Raw genomic sequence first — 20,146 nt, forward strand, 5'->3', positions numbered from 1 at the left:
TATGCTACGGTTTGCATAGAATTCAATCAAATCTTCACAGTAATGTAGAATCTATACACCTATTACTGGCCCTAAGATAACGAATCACAATAAATATAAAATGTACCCCTTATGGAACAAAAGGCTACATAGACGTATAAAAGTTTCTCATTAATTGTATAAGTGGTGGCGCTGACAGACAGGAAGAAAAGGGGGTCACCCAAAACCCCAGGATCTCATAGGAACATAGGAAACTGCCTTATATGGAGTCAGACCACTTGTCTATCTAGCTCAGTTTTGTCTACACTGGCTGACAGTGGTTTTCCAGGTTTTCAGGCAGGGATCCCAGTCATACCTGGAGATGCTGGAGATTGAACTCAGCAGACAAGGAAGATGTTCTACCATTGAACTACAGCACTTTCCCACTAACTCAATTATCTTTTATTCTCCCACCAGCAAAAAGCCTTGGTTTCCAGACTACTCTCATTAATCTTCCTGCCCTAGACTTCTGGTCTGTGCTCCGTTCCTTTGGTTGCCTATCCTATCCCTAAAAGGTAAGTTTGGGGAAAATTAGAGAGACCAGTAGTGAGATATATTAAAAGACATTCCATTAAAGGAAGAGAACAATGAAAAATGCAGCAATTCATGACTAACGTAAATGAGGGGGTCAGACATTATTTTTGTTATCACAATCTGCTTTGGTTCTGAGTTTCATTTACTGGCTATTTACAACAAATTACACGACCACATTAATTTCATCCCTCTTCTTTCCATCGTGGTACTAGATTAATTATACCTAAATATCAACTTTATTAGTCATGCTTCATGGTTGTGGAATTCATCAGTTGTGCAATTAATTCAACGCATGAAATCAGATATGGGCATTCTGTTTGCCGTCACATTTCCCAAGTCTGTGAAGCATTATTTTGTATGGAAATGGAATGGAGAGGCACATTTATTTTTATTTTTTTAGCATTTTAGGTCTCTTCAGCAGAGGTTTCCTAACTGAATTACCTCACACAATAGATTGCCTAATTTGTCTTTGGTCTGATCCAGCAAGGCTCTTATAATGAAGTTGAATGGTAAAATATTCAAGAGGAAACACTTATTCACACAACGTATAGTTAAACTATGGAATTCTCTGCCACCAGATGGCCACCAACTTAGAAAGATTCAAAATGGGTCTGTTTTGGACTACAATTCCCATCATCCCTAGCTAGCAGGACCAGTGGTACTATCAAACACGAATCAGATGGGTAGTTATTTTTTTAATGCTTAATATAAATGAGAAAAACCCTGCTAGATCAGATCCAGTTCTCGTAGTAGTGAATCAAGGCTGGGTACACACCATTACTTCCTTCAAAGCATCCTGGGAACTGTTGTTTGTTTGGGGTGCTGGGAATTGTACCTCTGTGTGGGGTGAACTGCAGTTCCCAAGATTCTTTGGTGATAGTCATGGACTTTAAATATATGGTGTATAGACAGTCCATGGGAAGCTGGCAAGCAGGACCTGAGTACAATAGCAGTCTCCACTGATGTAAAAAGAGGGTGGAAGAGAGGGAGAGGTAAGATTCAACAGGAAATCGAGATGGGGCCAGAATGACTGCAGAAGGCCACATGGTAAGCATAGCTTTGCCTTTTACAGCACTTGGTATTTTCCCTGCCCTCTATGCTAAGAATTAACACTACAGTATACTCACATCACTGAGCTGTCGGGTCACTTTCCTGGCAAGCTCCACATCAGGTGGGTCTGGCAGAGAAGTGTATTTAGCTTTGCGTTCATCGTGCCCCTTTTTGTAGACAATCTGAAATAACAGGGACAGACAAGACCTGCTTGTTTCAACAAGGAAGACATTCACTCTTGCTTTCTCTTAACACGGCTATTCACAGAGGAGCTAGCTTGCACTCACTAGTAAAATAAAGGCAATCAAATTAGCACCACTGCTCTATAGTGTTTGGCAATCCTAAACTGGTTTACTCTGAAGTAAGTCTCAGTAATGTCAGGGAGCAAATGTGCTTAGGATTGCAGCTGCATGCTGCTTGAAGGACAAGTTGTTATCCTTACATTTCAGCTTAGGAAGAAAATACCCACCCACACCCTCATGCTGACTAAAATATCTTAATGATCCTATCAAGTGTTTGCCGCCTGAAGCATGTTAAACACGGACTTCCTTATCCAACAACACAGGTCCACAATGCACTAGCAGGATCTCGGTACTTACATCACTGAGGGACTTTTGCGCCTGTGCTACTCTCCTTAGTTCGGGGCTGTCGTCATAAGGGTAGAATAATGCTTTGTCCGCTTCCCAGTCTTCAGTGTATCGTTTCTTAGAGAAAGGGAAGCAATAACAACACGTTCCATTTGGGAAACATAAGCTGAATGAAGGAGGCACCAAATGAATGGGGAAATAATTCAGGGCCTTTCGGGGCCTGGCCTACCTTGCTGTACATTTCAGAAGCTTTTACAGCCTGCACAAACTCGGGAGCATCAGGGGGGAGCAGGTACTTTTCCTTATTCTCTTCCCAGTTCTGTTTGTATAACACCTAGAGAGACAAACCAGCAAGGTTAAGGGAAGCACCTCTGTTTGTTCACCTAAAGCCTATGCTCTGGACATTTACAGCCAAATATCCCCTAAAGAAGAAGAATAAATTCAGTGGTAGCTTCACAAATGTGGAATTTACTCCCCAGAGAGATTCACCATATCTGCCCCCTCCCTGTTTATCGGACTTACCTTGCTAACTTGCTGGGAGACCTTCTTTGCGTGTTCTATGTCTCTTGCTTGTCCATCCACGTGACAGTTAGTCTTTGCCGCTTCACCAGCCATGCGATATTTAACCTACAGAAACCACATATACAGAATAGGGAACCCATAATTAACAGCATATATAACAGATACATGTGTCTAGAATAACACTGCAAAGGTAAAAAGCTCCCTGATACCAAGATGAGGGATGTACTGAAATTAAGTTGGTTTTAATTAGGAATTAAAGTGTTGTGAGACTGACGGAAGTCCAAAGAACAAAAGAACATGAAAAATGAAATACCTAAGAAGTGTTAGCTTCTTAGGAAAACAGACGATATACAAGAGGTAACAGTTTAAAGTGTATGTATTTGGTTTGCAAAGTCTTAGTTTAATAATGAATGAATTAACGCTGTTCCATCTATGATTTTTTCTTATCTTCATTAAGATTTAATTGTATTAGTTTATGTAATTTATTTAAATTTCTGCTTTTCTTCTTTCTTTTCCTTTTCTTTCTTTTCTTTGTAACCTTTTAAAATTATTTTTCTTCTGTTCACATTTAAAAGTTTTGATCTGTATGTATTTGCAACATAACTCAATGAAACAAAAACAAAAAAACAGATACATGCATCACCATGTTTTACGAGCGCGGACATTTTAAGCAGCTGGAAATATCGACTTCCAACTATACCATTAAGTGAAAGTGGAGGCTTCATCAGAGATGCCCAGGTATAAATGTGCATCTCAATGCAGGTGAGTAATCTGAGTGCACATCAGCACCCGTCCTGTGTTTGCCAATCTTGGACCACAATGCCTCAATGCCCACATTTCCTTTATTGAATAAGAACATGTGTATGTTTGTAGGTGGGTAGGTAGGTCTGTGGGTGTCGCTGGTCAAAAAAGCTATTATTCCTCCCTCCTTGACTCACAGGTATCTAGGCGTTTAATCTGAATCCTAGAATTTCTAGCTTGATGCCGAGTCTGCATTTTGCTATGCCAAGAATCTTAGCAACATTTCTTCTAAGGTTCCAGATTGGCTTACTGTAACTTTATCCGTGTGGCTCCTGCCTTCCTCGCTAGAATTAAAATAGCTTCAGAGAGGCACAGCTCACTGCTTAAATGCTCTGACAGCCCTGGCACTTACCTCACTGAGCTGGTCCTGGGCTTTCTTGATTCTTCGAAGTTCAGGGGTGTCACTTGTGATTGCATATGGCTTCCCTCTCTCCTTCTCAAACTTCTCTTTGTACTTGTTCTGGAAGGGAAAACAGAGCAAAATGAGGACAGAGTCAACATGCTATCAAGCTCTTATTGTGAATCCTCTGGAAACTGTGATGTGGAAGTACTTTCATCTGAAGATTTTAAGTGGTATTTATAGAGACATTCTATGTACCCCTAAGGAGAGAAATACAAGCCTAGTGTGAAAGATAGTTTACAGCAGGAAGAGGCAACCTATGTAGTGCTCTGGGGGGCAGAAATTAATTTCGTTCATCAAATTTTAGGCTTTATGGCAGGGATGGAAATGCTGTGCGGGTGCCAATATTATTTTGAAATTAGCTCTATGGAGGGGAGGCCAGACCGCCTCCCTCCTTCCATACTCTTAGAGTGGATAAATCATGGTTACCAATATTTACTACACTGAAAAGAACAGGTGAGCGTCATTTGTAATGTTGTTAGCTATAATATTCATTTTTTAAAAAAGCAAAGATTTCTAAATTGAAAACAACTGAGATATTTTTTTAAAAAACCAAGCATGTACAACGCAAATATAAAACCTCTGAAAGTTTGGACTTAGCCAAACTTGGGACTCAATTGCTTCAAACGGGAGATGTTAGAAACAACTTTTGACTTACGTTACTGAAGAGCTTCTGCATTTTCGAACTGTGATCCAGGTAAGGTGTCATAAACTTTGACGTGTCCACTTTTTTCCGTACAACCTTTTTTCTGACAGGAGGAGAGGCCTTGTGAGCGGTGTCCATGGTTTCAGTAGTATGCTTTGTAGTGGTTACCGTATGAGGACCAGATCCAGTGGTGTATGTTGTCTCCGTGATCTCCGTAATTATCTAGGAATGTGGGGGAAGTATTATGGGTTTCAATTAGCACCTTGGAATAGCTGTAGAACCTTTTATTACTATCATCACTTTATGGTTTAATATTAAATTTGTTAGTCGCTTTTTCTAGCCCAGGGCAACTCAAAGCAACTTGCAACCAACCAAACTTTTATCTCCTCTTCATTTATATTTTTAAAAGTTTCTATAATATACAGTGGCCTGGTCCTCATGTCACATTAAATTATAGTTAGAACAAACCATGGTTTAATGTAAACAAGAAGTCTGCTGGCTGCTGAAATTAAAGGTGTTGCACTCAGAGGTGGAGCTAGCTGCTCCTGCCCCCGGAGTGGCACACATGCTGTGCACCTGGGGATGGGGCCACAGAGGCGGGGCAAGCATCCATGGGGGCGGGGTGAGTGTCTCAGGGAGGTGCCACCAGCAGGGAGCGTCCCAGGGGGCAAGACACCCAGGAGGGCGGAGCGAACGGTGCATGGCGGGCTGCTTCCTGGGCGGGAAGGAGGGAGCTGTGCCGCTTTGTCAGCAGCCTTCCTCACTTCCCTCTTCCTTTTGACAGCTTGGGGGAGGCTCCCCCCCCCCGGAAATAGCCTGGGAGCGGGGGGCAATGGCACGCCACCCACCTGTGACTCCCAAGCCTCCCCTGAGCTATCAGAATGAAGGGGGAAGGGGGGAGAAGGCCACTGGCAAGTCGGCGCAGCTCCGCCCTTCCCCTGTCGGCTCGTAGTAGGCTTGGGAGTCATGGGCAGACGGAGCGCCGAATGTCACCCCCCAATGATGACACCTGGGGAGGCCCACCCCACCGCCCCCTTCCTCCGCTCCTGGTTGCACTCTGCCTTTACTTCTACTTCCGTCATGCTGCTAGGGAACAAACCATGGTCTGGTGTTTGGTTTACCCCTAGTGATTTGTCTGGGGGGAAAGAAACCACAAGTGCAGGTTTGGACTACACAACAAGCCCCATCGTGACTCGCTTCCCAGTAGCGCTGCAGGAGCAGGAGGGGAGCGAAGCACCCACGGTTTCATATTTTAACTATGGTTAAAATAAGGTTAAAACATTATTTTAACCATGGGTTAATGTGATATGTGAATCAGGTCTCTGCATTTCAAGATCAGCGCAAGCCAGATACACATGGGCCTGTTCATAAAGAGTCTCTAACAGTTTTCATGCATACTGCAAAATTAAAGTATTAAGCCTCACCCCAACAATGTATTGTACTGACTGTTGTTTGCACCGTTTCCTCACAAAATATAAAATAACCTAATGTACCTGTGTGGTGGTTGAAAGGACTTACTGAGTTAACACATTTGGGATAAGTCTTGTAAACAGCTTTCCTAGGGTTGCCATATTTCAAAAAGTGAAAATGTGGACACAAAAGCTGTTCAGCGCTTCCCCCCCCCCCCAAGATAAAATAAAAATTAAAATTGCTACAAAATTGGCAAAAAATCAACGTTACCGATGTGGACTGCCGTAGACCCAGGTTTCCATTTTCAATGGACAGCTCCCAGCCCTAGCTTTCCTCTCCATATGCAGCATGGAGTAAAAATCTAAACATGCAATTGTACTAATTGGGGAGTGGGGGGGGGGGAGATTGGATGGGAGGAATCTGTGGCGACCATATGTTTGGGGTAGTGCGTCCATGTGCCCTACAGAGGGCAGTCCTTTGTTTGAAGGCTTGACAGAGGACATTTCTATCCATTCCATCTGTGGTTTAAAGAAAGACCTGTGTAGAGGGGGAGCATTAAAAAGACCATCACCAGTTAGCATAGGCTTCCTCAAACTTGGCCCGCCATATGTTTTTGGCCTACAACTCCCATGATCCCTAGCTAGCAGGACCAATGGTCAGGGATGATGGGAACTGTAGTCTCAAAACATCTGGAGGGAAGAGTTTGAGGAAGCCTGAGTTAGCATCTGCACAGGTCACCTGGTCACAATCTTCCCCACAGTGGTGAGATGTTATTCTTTTCTATTTAAATTGCAGTATTATTTTTTGAATTTGCATCAAATTTACACATATAAATTATCATATGCAAATGTTATGCAAATAGGTGCCCTTTTGCCCTCTTTTATGGTGGTGTATTTGTTCTTTTGTAAGGAGATTTATAAGTGGCCACCCTATCCAGACAGTGTATTTACAATAGCTTTTGTAGGGTCAATTCATTCAGAAGCTGCAGAATCTATCACCATGACTGCAGAGATCACTGCTAGAATTTTCAGGGTATTCACAAATATTTTGGTTCACATTTTGTGTGTGAATGTGTCAAATAGGACTGATGGGAAGCATCAGCCATGAGTTAGCAATGCTGCGGTGCAGGACAATGAGGTATGACACTGCAGCCAGATGGGCTGAGTATAAATAATGAAATAATAATAATAATAATAATAATAATAATAATTATTATTATTATTATTACATTGCCCCCCCCCCCATATAAGTCCCCCTTCCATTTGAGGAATGCCTTAATGTGCTTATTATATTAACATGACACACATCACCCAAGCTGTTTCCATGAGAAACAGGTTGGCTGTTCAAAAGGTTGACTGTTTTCTAAATAAAGGTTTCTGGTTATTCACCGCCGGGGTTGGATTTCACAAGAGTTTTTCGCACCACCATTGCATACAGAGAACTCCCACTGACGTCAAGAGGAGTTTTGAATGTGGATCAGTGAAGGGGTAGCCTCAGAGGGCAGAAACACTCTTAAAACTGTTATACTTTGGAAGAACCTTTAGTAAGATTAAAATGAGTGAGATTACACCAGAATACATGATCAGAGAATTGCTAAACAAGAATAATCAGTGTCTCTGCAAGATGTATATGAGGTCATTATATATATATATATATATATATATATATATATATATATGGCTAACTTTACTTCATAAAACTGAAGCAGCATATATATAATTTACCTGAAAGTGATAGATATATATAGTACACAACATATTAGCTTTTTGTTGTTGTTGCTTACACTGATACTCATGTTTTAAACATGGTTAGATTCTATATAAAAACAGCAATAAACTAAATTTCAGAAATTATTTTAAGTATCTATTGTTAAACTTTTTTATAAAGTACTTTATTTTTTCTAAAAGTGACAACCCATCATAGGAAACAAAAATAACCTCGGTGCAGCTAGCAGTGGATTATAAAAACATGTCTGCTTTAGGATAACATCTCAGGCAGATTCAACTAGCCTGTATAAGCTACAGAGCTTTCTGTAAGTGGAGAAATTTTCATGCATATTAGCTTATTTTGTGTTGTTCTTATTTTATAGATTCTGTTTTACTTGCAGAACTCTACCACCCTCTCCACATGTTACTGAAAGCCTGAAGAAATATTTCATCTTGTAAAGATTTAAAACAGAAACATTTGGAGAATCAATTAAATCATATTCTTTTTTTATAAATTCTGCAGTAATTTCATGAAGATGCGCCATCACATAAACAAGAAACAAAAGATAGGAACGCAAGATTGGGGCGTGCATGATGAAAATGGGTGACACCACAAAATGAATGGATACAGGACTGATGTGTACAGGTATAAAAGTAGGCAGGAAGAAGACTTTGGTACATCTCTTATTTTGAATCTATTCCATTCCTCTTTTAAATGACATTTTTCATTTCGTGGTTCTTAAGGAGTACTGTTCACTGTTCTCTGTAAACTGAAGCACCGCTATCATGATATCAACGTGAGAGGTATAGTCATAACCACTAAAGCCCATGAAATATTAGTTAGTGATTTTTCTGGGATGCAGATTGTACTCTGAATCTGCATCCGCCCAAAGGGAAGCAAGAAAAACCTAATCTAATAGCTTACAAAGCACTGAGCATAATAACAACCACAGGAGCTAAAGAATACAATGCCATTAGAGCCCTTTGCAAATTAATGCCATCCACACAGCATCAGGGGAGAAAAGTACTTATTTGAATATTGTGTTAATATTCTGCGTTAATAATCAAGCCATATTTCTTGATTAAGTCATTGGTCACGCAGTTCTACGGGGTACTGGATGAATTTCACATCCTAGTGGATTATTATGTGGGAACACATAAAACCCTGAAAAAGCATTAAAAATAACGAAACAAGGGGTTTGCGCATAAAGCAGAGGCTTTTACCTCTCCCGGTTCACCCTCAATGACCTCCTCTTCAATGTAGTACTATAAACAAAGGAGAGACCTTGTTATTTTTCACAATATCATTCATAAAGAGACACATCTTTTCCTTTGACTCAAAGAATAAAAATTAGGGCTGAAGAAATGTTTTGGTAGTAGAGGTAATGTTCTGCTGGAAAATTCTTGAAGATTCCCACCAGCAAAGGAACAGGTGAAGGTTTACAAACATTTGTTTCACTGCGGCAAAGAGCAATTCATGAGCATAAGTAGGTTTTCAAGGTCAGATCACCCTCAACAAATATGTAAAAGGCTGTAGCAAGTGTGAAATACCTTGTCTCCCAGCAGCTTAGGTTTTGGACACTGTACAGAGCCCCATCTAAGGACCCAAGACTGTATACCTCTAGCTACACTTGCAGTTTCCTATACACATACACTCAGCTGAAGCCCCATTTCCCATGGGGTACTAGTTTGTTGTTTTTTTTTTTTAAGGGACGCAGGTGGCGCTGTGGGTTAAAGCCTCAGCGCCTAGGGCTTGCTGATCGAAAGGTCGGCGGTTCGAATCCCTGCGGCGGGGTGCGCTCCCGCTGCTCGGTCCCAGCGCCTGCCAACCTAGCAGTTCGAAAGCACCTCCGGGAGCAAGTAGATAAATAGGGACCGCTTACCAGCGGGAAGGTAAACGGCGTTTCCGTGTGCGGCTCTGGCTCGCCAGAGCAGCGATGTCACGCTGGCCACGTGACCCGGAAGTGTCTCCGGACAGCGCTGGCCCCTGGCCTCTTAAGTGAGATGGGCGCACAACCCCAGAGTCTGTCAAGACTGGCCCGTACGGGCAGGGGTACCTTTACCTTTACCTTACTAGTTTTTTTAATGGGGAGGAAGACGTATTTCACAGAAAGATTCAAATGTCAGCTCTTGGAAATAGTCAGAAAAACATACCAGCAGGTTGCACAATTAAAGTTGGTTTAGAGCTCTTGAACCACAAACTCAATCCCTTCGCCCCAATTGGTCTTTTTTGTAATAAAGAAAGTGACAGGAAAGTGCACTGGATAGTGTGAGATAACCCTTGTTTGATGCAATGTGGGTCAACCTAACCACAAACAAATCAGAATGAATGTTCAGTAAATAGCTGGTGTCATCTAATCTCCCTGCAAACAGTCAGGATGAATGATCAATGAGCCTAAAGGTACATTTGTACCTTTGATTCATTTCTTCTACGTCTGTCGTGAACTAATCTCATTAATACTCCATGAAGTATCCAGTATTGCAGTTGGCTATGTCAGGCCTGAACTGAGTTCCCATAGGGATCAGGGACTCATATTTCATATGGAACAAATCCAGTATCTGCAAAGGTTCAGCCTCAACATCTATTTGCCAGCCCAGAAATAAAAAGGATGAGTTAGGACTGGTATTGGGGCTTGCCTACTCCACTTCCACCTTTTCCTTAAAATGACCCTATGGCAAAACCGATTGCTGGTGAAGGTTTTAAATCTGGAAACTGCAATAACCTTTGAAAGGCCCAAATCAACATGTTGACTTCATGAGGAAAAGGGTGTATGGTTGATCTCCCCTAAGATTAATCATGTATCTGGAGTATTCTATTGTCCATACAGTGAAGAAAGAATCAGGCCCCACCATGTAAAATTTAAGCATTATATCCTTACTGCATAGACTTAATAAAATAGAAACCATGGCCTCCAGAATCTTGTTAACTTAATCAAATCTAATGACAACTTCTAGGCAATCCCCATGGAAATGATCCCAATAGTAACATGCCCAAATTCCTTTAGTACTATCAGTATGTCATTCTTCATGCTAAAGAGCTACCCTAAAACTGTGAGAGAAATCAATTAGCCAACAACTACTCAAAGCTTACCCAGTGCAGATTATGCAGGTCCAAACTCCTATTCATGTGAATAGCTCTCTAGTCTGCATTTTCATTTGCATTCCATAGTACCAACATAGAATCAGTGTGGACTCTCACAAATGCAGTCAGTCAAGTATGTCCAAAACTGAACAAAGATCCGAAAGAGCCAAAAATGTTTAACTGGAACATGTTTTTGTCAGCAACCCTAGGACTGAATTTGTTTTACTGTCGCAAGCGTTGCTGATTTATAACTTCTGTCTTGGTGTATAAAATCCAATTTGTATACATATTGCTGATGGGCCTGCTCTAACTCTTAAAAGATCCTTCAAAATTATTTCCCAAAGCTGATCCACAACATTATCAAGATAAAACCTATCATTGATAGTGGCAACCAGCATCATCTCAGACATTTGAGTGATAGGGCTTGCATTAATCAACATCTCAGTGCATCTCAGTTTCAAACTGCACTCAATATCACAAGAGTGTTCATCGAGAATTACCACACCTCTTTAAAGTTATTTGTATAATTTCATGTATGGTATATTCTGGTGAAACTGAGGCATAGCTGATGATATACTATAGATGATGCAAGAGCCACTATGATCTATTTTTGTATCTTTCATCCACAGTATGACATGGTCACCCGCATTTAAATTGATATAGATATAAATAGATTATTAGACTTGTAGCTAAGTCCAGATGCCTCTCTACTGGGCTATACTTGCTCTCAGTATTATAAATCACATTACATCAAACTGAACATTCATTATTCATTATTTGTGTCTTATGGGTTGTCAATTTATGAGTGATTTTCTATTGTTGACTCATTTGGATTGTGTGCTTGCTGCAACCAAATGTCTAGGTTTATATGCTGTGAGTTTTTATTGTTTTTTATTCTTCTTTGATATGGAAAGTCTTTAAAAACTGATCTTAAAAGCCCCCCCCCCCCATAGAATATAGAGCAGGGATGGAGAATCTCAGACTCGTTGTCCAATTATGACCCTTCACATTTCCATGGACCACATTAGCCCAAGGCGAAGTCTGAAGAAACTCGCCACCTAAAGGAAGAGTCCACCATTGCCAACACCAGCAGCTGATGAATGCTTTTGCAAATAACTTTGTTCCCGAAGAAAAATGTACTTGTTTCCCAAGCTGCAAATGCCACGGTGTCTGGGTGGGTTACAAGAACAGACGGAGTGAATTCTCCCCCTGGCTTTTTCTTCACAGCCTGCCAATGGTACTTGGCAGTAAGAGAGAATGTAGATGGAGAGAGGGGAGAGAGCTTCACTGTGTATGCATGTGCCTGTAGGAATGCGGTACTAATTCTATTTATAAATGAGAATATATGCATAGGCATGGGCATGGGCATTCATAAGCAGATGTGCATGTAGTTGTCAGAGAGCTTGTGAGAAACTATATGTGTGCCATCATAGGAGCACAACCATACGTTTTTCCCTGTGGTCTACTGGCCGGCTTCAGATTGGTAGCATAGGCCCTTTACTAAGAAGAAAGGTTTCCTATGTCTGACCTACAGGTTCTGCATAAACCAGTAGAGCCAGATGTCCCAAACAAAATGTTCACGCAAAGAATCATCCATGACATGCCCTTGGATTTTGGCTCCTGGAGAGTAAATGCTTCATTGCTCAGCAATATGTTAAATTTGTTTCTGAACATGAATCTGTTTCGCCCAGAGTTAAAACATGAGAGTAATGTATAACTGGCAAGCAATGATGAAGACCAGAGCTATTTTTAATGTTTCTGGAAAGGGCTATGCAGCTCTAAACTAATACCAGATGCAATTGTTGCCATTTTATTTATAATGTTTTAGTCCAGCTATGAATATCTCAAGAAAGATGGGGGGGAAGAGAGACAGACATCTGGAGAAACAAGCCCACATAGGCACAATTCAAAGTCAATTAAAAATGACACTGTGAAATAGAGAACAATTATTAGTCTAATGAGAAACACACAGTGATGAGAGAACAGACAGGAATACCAGATATTATGACATGGAAGGTATGAATATGTGAAAAAATACAACAGCTTTTGCCACTGCAACAAAGGAAAATATTATGGTCAAAGATACCCTTGATTGTGGCACTTGTCATCGATAACATACAATAGATAATACTATTACAGCAAAATTGACTGGCTTGTATCTAAGTCATATGCAGAGTAGACACATTGAAATAAACTTGAGTTAGTCATGCCCATTGATTTTGACAGGTCTACTTTGAATATAACATAGTTGGACACAACACTATAAAACCTTTATACAACATATTCAAACTCACAGTCAATATGTACAGTGAGCTTCAACCGCCAATTGTTGGCACGGTGTGGGTAGTGGACATGGCTCATATGTATTAGATGACATTGAGTCAAAACCACATAGGAAGCTGTCTTGGCCCATTGGCCCATCAAGCTCATTTATTGTCTACGCTAGCTAGCCGTGGTTTCTCTAGGGTTTAAGATAGGATTATTACCTGGAGAGGCCTTGAACCTTGCACATGCAAAGCACATTCTCTACCTCTGAACTATGTTTCCTTTCTCAAACACACCCATTGAGAAAACCCAGTGATTACAAGGAGTTTGCATATGGGTGTTGTTTGCAACTCATGGCTGGGACTTGATTTTAAAAAGCTACATAAAGATCCAGGAAGCCCTTGATAGGCAGCCACAATCCTGCTGCCTATGAACAAATAGCCATGGCCAAACTAGATCACTGACCTTAATGTCCATTCTGTTCAATAATAATATCATTAAATAATGGGAATTCCATGATCAACTACATAGAACTTTTCCAAATATTTAACTCAGATTGAAGGCTAAGGGTTGGTGAGGAAACCAAGATGGGCATCATTGCCATCATTTTCTTCTCATGCTGCATTTTCTTCACAGCTGCAAGAGGTCAGCCATATACATATATACTTCTAAAAATGGCCAGTCAGAATACTGAATCTGGAGACAGTCACATTTTAGAAGCATTAATCTCAGGTTCTTGACTTGATATTAGTTGTTGGTATTTCCTCTAAGCAATAACTTAACCCACATTTCTCGAGACAAAAGAATTCAGGAAGTCAAAATGTTTGGGGTCTTACCTCCACAACCTCCTCATATTCTTCTTCTTCCATCTTTGCAGAGTGTTTTTCCCCCTACTCGCTGGCCACAAGAGAGGTGGAAAAATGAACATCAGCGCAATGAACTCAATGCCACAGAGCATTAGCAATCAAAGAGAGGCATCCAAATAATGTACCCATCAGCGCAAGGATTTACCCCTGTCCCCCTCTTCTCCTCTTGCACACCCTCTAAATCTCTTTGAGGGGTTTCCCCCAACCCCCCAGAACAGATTTACAGGGCACACACAAGATGAGGAGAGGGGAAAGCTCCATTGCACAAGTGTAAATCCTTGCCTGATGAGACTTGTTAGTTAGATACCACCCAAAACTAGGATATGCGTGGATTTTGTTATGCTGTTAAAATATCATACTAATACAACTTCCGGGTTGGCGCCATCACCAAATTGCAGACTCCCTCCGAGCTCCGGAGGGAGCCTGCTCGGCAGGGGCTGGGTTCTACTGCGCCGGCGACGCGGGGACCCTCAAAAACCATGGGCGCTGAAACCCATGGGCATGGTGACTCGGCGGGCACCGTTTGCGCCCCCCCGACCCGCGAAGGAGCCTTTTTAAAGGCTGCGGAGCGGGTGACGGGGGTGGTGGTGCTGTGAGTCCTCCGCTTCCCCTGCCGAGTGAAGCCGCATGCCATTCGACGGAGAGCGCTGACTTCTTCCATTGAAAATTTGGTCTTTAAAAGAATAACCCGTGAGTAATTGGAACTTGGATTAAAAAAGGGGAAAAACTCTATTTAAATTCGGAGCGAGCGGGGGAGGTGCAAAAAGGAAGTCAACCTCCCCCCTGTTGTAGAGGAGCTAAAGCAAAGGATTTGACAACTAAGATCGAGCGCAACCTTTTTTTGATAAAGTTATTAACTTCGCGATGGAAAATTATAAGACTGGGCTGGAGGAGAAAAGTGGAATGTGAATTAAAATGCAACCCCCCCCCCCGGAAACCCCGGGAGCTATCTGAAAGAGCGCCGGGAGAGGAGAAATAGAGGTTTTTACAGCTGTCAAAGGAGCTGTCAAAGCGGAAGAACAAAAAGAGAACTTTGTTACGAGGACTTTGCTGGTCACATTTGTTACAAATTGGATATAAATTGTTTAAAACAAGGAATAATAAGTTACTTTGACTGTTGGGTGTGATCGGGAAGGAAACTGAGTTACTATAATCCCTCTAGAGGAGCTGTGGGACACTACAAGTATTGTTGGCATCAAATTTGAATAGGACTTTTTATCGCCTGGGAAACTGCAGAAATGGAACACTATTTTGTCTACAGAGGTCTACACACTAAAGGAGACAATAGATTTATCTATTGAAGAATGGAAGGGACTTGACGTAATGTTTTGTTCCTGAATAACAAAGCCTCTGCAGAGGAATTAGAAGCTTTTTGGAATTAGAACATTTGTGCAGGAGAGCAGGGGGGAAAAAAAAGAGGAGGAGAGAGAACAACAAGAACAATAAGAATAACAAGAACTGGACAAAGTTGGAAGATAGACTCCTTCCAAGATTGGACATGTGAAACCAAAGATGACTAAAAGATGGCAAAGACTAATAAAAAGACGGCAAAGCGGACTGGTGAAGGACTGTGGTTTAGATGTGGGAGCTCCAGGATGACAGTAGACATTGATGGACATTGGGAACGCAACCGGGAAAGGGGGGAGGGAAATTTGGAATCCAAAGGGTGTTAAATTACATTTTATTCTTTTTTTTTATCTTTCTGTTTATCTTAATCTGTATTGCATTTTAAAGACGGGAACTCGTGGAAGGGAACAGGTCGATTCTAGGGGATGGGAAAATATTTTTTTTAAATTGGGCCAATGATAATAATTTTAAAATTTGGGGTAAGAATTTGTTTAATCTATTTGAAAGAATTGGAATACAAGAGGGGGAGGGGAGGGGAAGTCCTGGAAAGATGCCAATGAAAATAAGGTTTTAAATTTGGATGTTTTTCTTTTTCTGTTATATTTGAAAATCTTTAATAAATATTATTTAAAAAAAAATCATACTAATATAAATATACAGTATCTTATGAGAGAGAGAGAAAAGAAGAAGTAAATATGGTATCATTGAAAAAAAAAGGTTACTAGTTAGGTCCCATGTTAGTTCTACTCATAGCGGACCCATTAAAATGAATGGGCATGATCAATTTAAAGGTAAAGGTAAAGGTACCCCTGCCCGTACGGGCCAGTCTTGACAGACTCTGGGGTTGTGCGCCCATCTCACTTAAGAGGCCAGGGGCCAGCGCTGTCCGGAGACACTTCCAGGTCACGTGGCCAGTGTGACATCGCTGCTCTGGCGAACCAGAGCCGCACACGGAAACGCCGTTTACCTTCCCGCTGGTAAGCGGTCCCTATTTATCTACTTGCACCCGGAGGTGCTTTCGAACTGCTAGGTTGGCAGGCGCTGGGACCGAGCAGTGGGAGCGCACCCCGCCGCAGGGATTCGAACCGCCGACCTTTCGATCGGCAAGTCCTAGGCGCTGAGGCTTTAACCCACAGCGCCACCTGCGTCCCAATGATCAATTTAGGTTCCATTAATTTCAGTGGGTCTCCTTTGAGCAGAACTTGGTTGACTGCAACCCAATATTGCAAAGCATTGCAAAGCATCTTTCTACTTCGTTTCCAAACCATACAATTACCAACTGTCTTTCCAAAACTATATAAAAACATAATTGTTTTTAAAATTAGACACTGGATTGCCTTAGTTCTTCCATCTATATAATTTTCTCAGTTACAGCTATATCCCATAGTCTATACCAGCACTGGGCAGAAAGCATATCAGGTAGATCTCTGGGTGATTTGTAGTAGATCGGCAATGGTTTTTGATACACAATGGTTCAACAACAGCAATAACTAACTTAGTCCGTTCCGTCCCCCCCCCCCCGCTAAATGAGGTGCTGAAATGAAGAAAGCTCATCAGGAGGGGACTTTTGTGCAAATGGACTGTGAGCAGTTTGGTTTTGGTACTGAAAGCAAATTCCTAGGCTTAGAATGTACGCTCTGTTCTTTCATTTGAACAACATGGGAGGAATTCAACAGCGTGCTAAGGCGATTGTTCCATCAAGGCAAGCATTTTGGCTTGCCAGACAGAACAACCCCCCTCTCTCCCCACCCCCTACACACTGTTTCATGGGTTCTCCCAATTTTAGGGGTTCAGGGGAAGGAAGCCACACTGTGGAAGCAGAAGTCCTTGCACAACGTTTCCACTGACACAACTCATTAGTTTAATCCCACCCTATATTTTTTGCATATGGTTGGTAGATCTTGGGTTCTAGTAAAAAAAAAAAAAAACCAACACACAGTGGACCTCATATGCCTGAAGTCTGCCCACCCCAGCTCTAGGCAACCAATTTTTAATTGTTGAAACTCTGTCCTCTTTCCACACATCAGCCTTGCATATTTCTGATGCTACTAAGTTGAATTATGAAAGTTACCTTTCACTTTTTGGCCTATTCAAGAGTACAAGCAACATGGGATGGAGAAGGGGTATGTAGGGGACATGCGCCCCAAACATCCTGTGTGCTGCACCCCAACACTGGACAGAAAAATTCAAAGAGGAGTTCTAAGCACATAGAGCTAAATGCACTTAGAAACCTCCAACACAGTAAGGAACCCTGATAATGCAGGATTCCCAATCTCATCAAAGCTTTTAAATGCATTCAGTTGAATATAACTAAAAGCTTACTTCAGATCTTCTCCCTCAATTTTCAAAAGTCTCCTGTGAGTGTGAAGACACCGGGATGGGACTTGCAGATTTGATGCCACTGCCCTCTTCACTCAAAAGGGCTGCTATATAAGTCAGGAACAGAATTTCACTGTTCTAGTTAGTTAGGCCCAAGGTCACCCAATGAGTTTCATGGCCAAGAGGTACTAGGTCCAACACTCTAACTGCTAAATCACACTGGCTTTTCTGGTGTCCAAACTGGAGGATTCTCCTAGTACTTAGTTCTAATCTATTAGAATGCCAGTAAGCAAGTATGTGGACCTAAATAAGTGAATTCAAAATTGTGTCTATTTTCTTCTGTGACTAGGACATTTGTGACATGCAAAATAAGTCAGATGCTGTTTTGAAGTAAGTTTCTGGCCAAACAGAGCACCCCATATAATAAATTTGATTCTATTTTGAAGAACTGGTGGGAAACTTTCAGTCACACCCGTAGCAATTCCCAGGCATGCATCTGTTACCTTGTGCAAGAGCTTATAGGAGGAGAGAAACAATTGGCACCTCTCTGCTGGCAGCGGCTACCAGCACAAGACAAAACACCAGCAGTGGTTAATCCACATTAATCTTTTCTGGGTGGAAATATCACATGAAGTTCTGATCCATGGGATTACAGCCATAACGCTTTGAACTTTCTCTCCAGCAACCAGAAAATAAGTGTCACAGAACATGATGTTACCAGATGGGCAGGATATAAATAATGATATTATTATTATTATTATTATTACTGAAGTCAAATATACTTGGTAAAGATTTGAGATATAGGCCTTAAGAGTGGAGAATTCTCCTACCCAGTAATGTTACACAAGCTTAGAAAAAGCCTCCTGCCTAGTCACCAAGGGCGAATATAAGTCGCCTGCAGGTGACCAGCCAAGGCGGCTTATCTAAACTAGAATAGTTAGTTCTTTCTTCCCAGCCTGCTTCCTTCTTTCAGACCATCAATGTCACACCATCATTTACATCAATATAAATGGCAGCCACTTGTTTTTATGAACAAATAACTTTTTTGGTCTTACTTGCAAGGCTGTTTTAACAATAGTCTAATTTCAGCACACGTGCAAATTCAGCAATGTATTTCAAATGACCTTAAGTTAATGAAGTTAACTTCTGTCTTCCCACCATTGGCCTTTAAGGATTGTTTGCTTCTGTGCCTCTTTTCTTTATGTATTTTTCCTCTCAAACCTGGGAAATATAAAATGAATGAATGAATTCATTAGAACTGTGAATTCAGCAGGCCCTGTGGTGCCCTGGGTTTGCAGCCCCTTTTTCTAATGCGGGCAAGGACATGAAGGTTTGCAACAGCTGCTTCCTAGTTCAAATATATTTGCCATGTAAGTTAATACCTTAGAGCGATTGGCTGGTTTTGTTTAGCTAGCTAAACAGCAATTCCTTCTGAGGCAAGTGGCAATCCAGTACTGTGGGTTAAATATAGGCTCTTTAGACACTGTCCCTTCCTAGTGCCAATTTTCTTCATTAAAGGTAGAATAAAATAAGATTTAAAAGTGGTGCCTCACCAACAAAACTCGCCAAAATTCTGAGGAAATAAAACACAAGAGCTACTTAAATAGGAGAACATTAATCTAACAAGTCCCTATATTTTACCATCCCCAGATTACAGAGCCAGGACCTCATCTCTCCTCAGTAAAACCTTATCCAATACAATCCCTTCCTGACTTGCCTCACTGAAAATAAACAGATGCTCAAAAAATAAATGTTTATTAGCTCTTATTCTGATGGAAGTCCCAACAGGCCACAACGTCTTTGAAGAGACAAACTGGCTAGTTGGCCAAGATAAATTCTATAGAAAACGAAACAACATTTTAAAAATGAACTTACCAGCAATATTTAAATAAATTTCCTTAGCAGCAAAGCCTCTCCAACTGTCCTCCCTCCTGAGAAACGCTGGGCAAAAGCAGCATTCATCTGATGCATCAGCTCCTAAATTATGATGTTCTTGGGGCAGCCAATCAGATTCGGTCTCGATCAAGTTTCAGATACTAAATATACAAAGTGACCCTTTGGACGGCCACCTGTTCAGCAGCGCCACAAAGGAAAGCAGCACATACGTGCCATTAGTCTGATTTCTAACCAAAACATTACAAGAGCATCAACTCAGCCAAATTATGATTGCTGGCAAAATATGTAATATTACTGCAACAAGATATGTACAAAAAAATTGGGGGCGATATTGCAGGCGGGGAGCAATGCCCACCTAGAGAACGCTGTGACTTCCCTGCTTTGCATGGTTTGTGGTGGCCAAAGGCAGGGAGGAGTCCTAAGATTAGTCCATGAGGAGTGGGGTGCTTGGTGCCTTGTCAACCTCAGTCTATCCTCAGTCAGTCCCCACTTGCCCACCTTCTTGCTGCTTTCTCCATCCTTAGTCTCAGCATTGCCCTTTTGGGACTCAGCACAGAGTAGGATGGAGACAAAGCTTAGAACTAGTTCTCAGCCTCTCATTGGATCTGACCCACCTACTGTTGTTTTCTGCCCAATGGACACCAGTCACCATGGCCTATTCAGCCATTCAAATGAGTGCTGTGCTGAAAATTACTTC

General features: G+C 41.5%; 1 protein-coding gene across 50 annotated transcripts in view; it reads right to left on the reverse strand.

Annotated features, from left to right (window-relative positions):
* NEB (nebulin) overlaps positions 1 to 19,571 on the reverse strand; it is a 164,189-nt gene extending 144,618 nt beyond the window's left edge. For 49 of the 50 annotated variants that reach the window (XM_079992010.1, XM_079992000.1, XM_079992011.1 and 46 more), the window contains exons 1-10: positions 19,429 to 19,571; positions 18,678 to 18,774; positions 13,858 to 13,918; positions 8,899 to 8,940; positions 4,571 to 4,780; positions 3,865 to 3,972; positions 2,712 to 2,816; positions 2,419 to 2,523; positions 2,202 to 2,306; positions 1,680 to 1,784 (exon numbers count right to left, since the gene is read on the reverse strand). In XM_079992010.1, the coding sequence (XP_079848136.1) occupies positions 1,680 to 1,784; positions 2,202 to 2,306; positions 2,419 to 2,523; positions 2,712 to 2,816; positions 3,865 to 3,972; positions 4,571 to 4,780; positions 8,899 to 8,940; positions 13,858 to 13,890 (813 nt within the window). In that variant the 5' untranslated portion in view covers positions 13,891 to 13,918; positions 18,678 to 18,774; positions 19,429 to 19,571. The remainder of the gene's footprint in view (positions 1 to 1,679; positions 1,785 to 2,201; positions 2,307 to 2,418; positions 2,524 to 2,711; positions 2,817 to 3,864; positions 3,973 to 4,570; positions 4,781 to 8,898; positions 8,941 to 13,857; positions 13,919 to 18,677; positions 18,775 to 19,428) is intronic. The other variant, XM_079991979.1, reaches the window with a different exon arrangement.
* Positions 19,572 to 20,146: the final 575 nt, after the last annotated feature.

This window comes from Podarcis cretensis (assembly GCF_951804945.1).
Source record: "Podarcis cretensis genome assembly, chromosome: 1".
NCBI classification, from domain to species: Eukaryota; Metazoa; Chordata; class Lepidosauria; order Squamata; family Lacertidae; genus Podarcis; species Podarcis cretensis.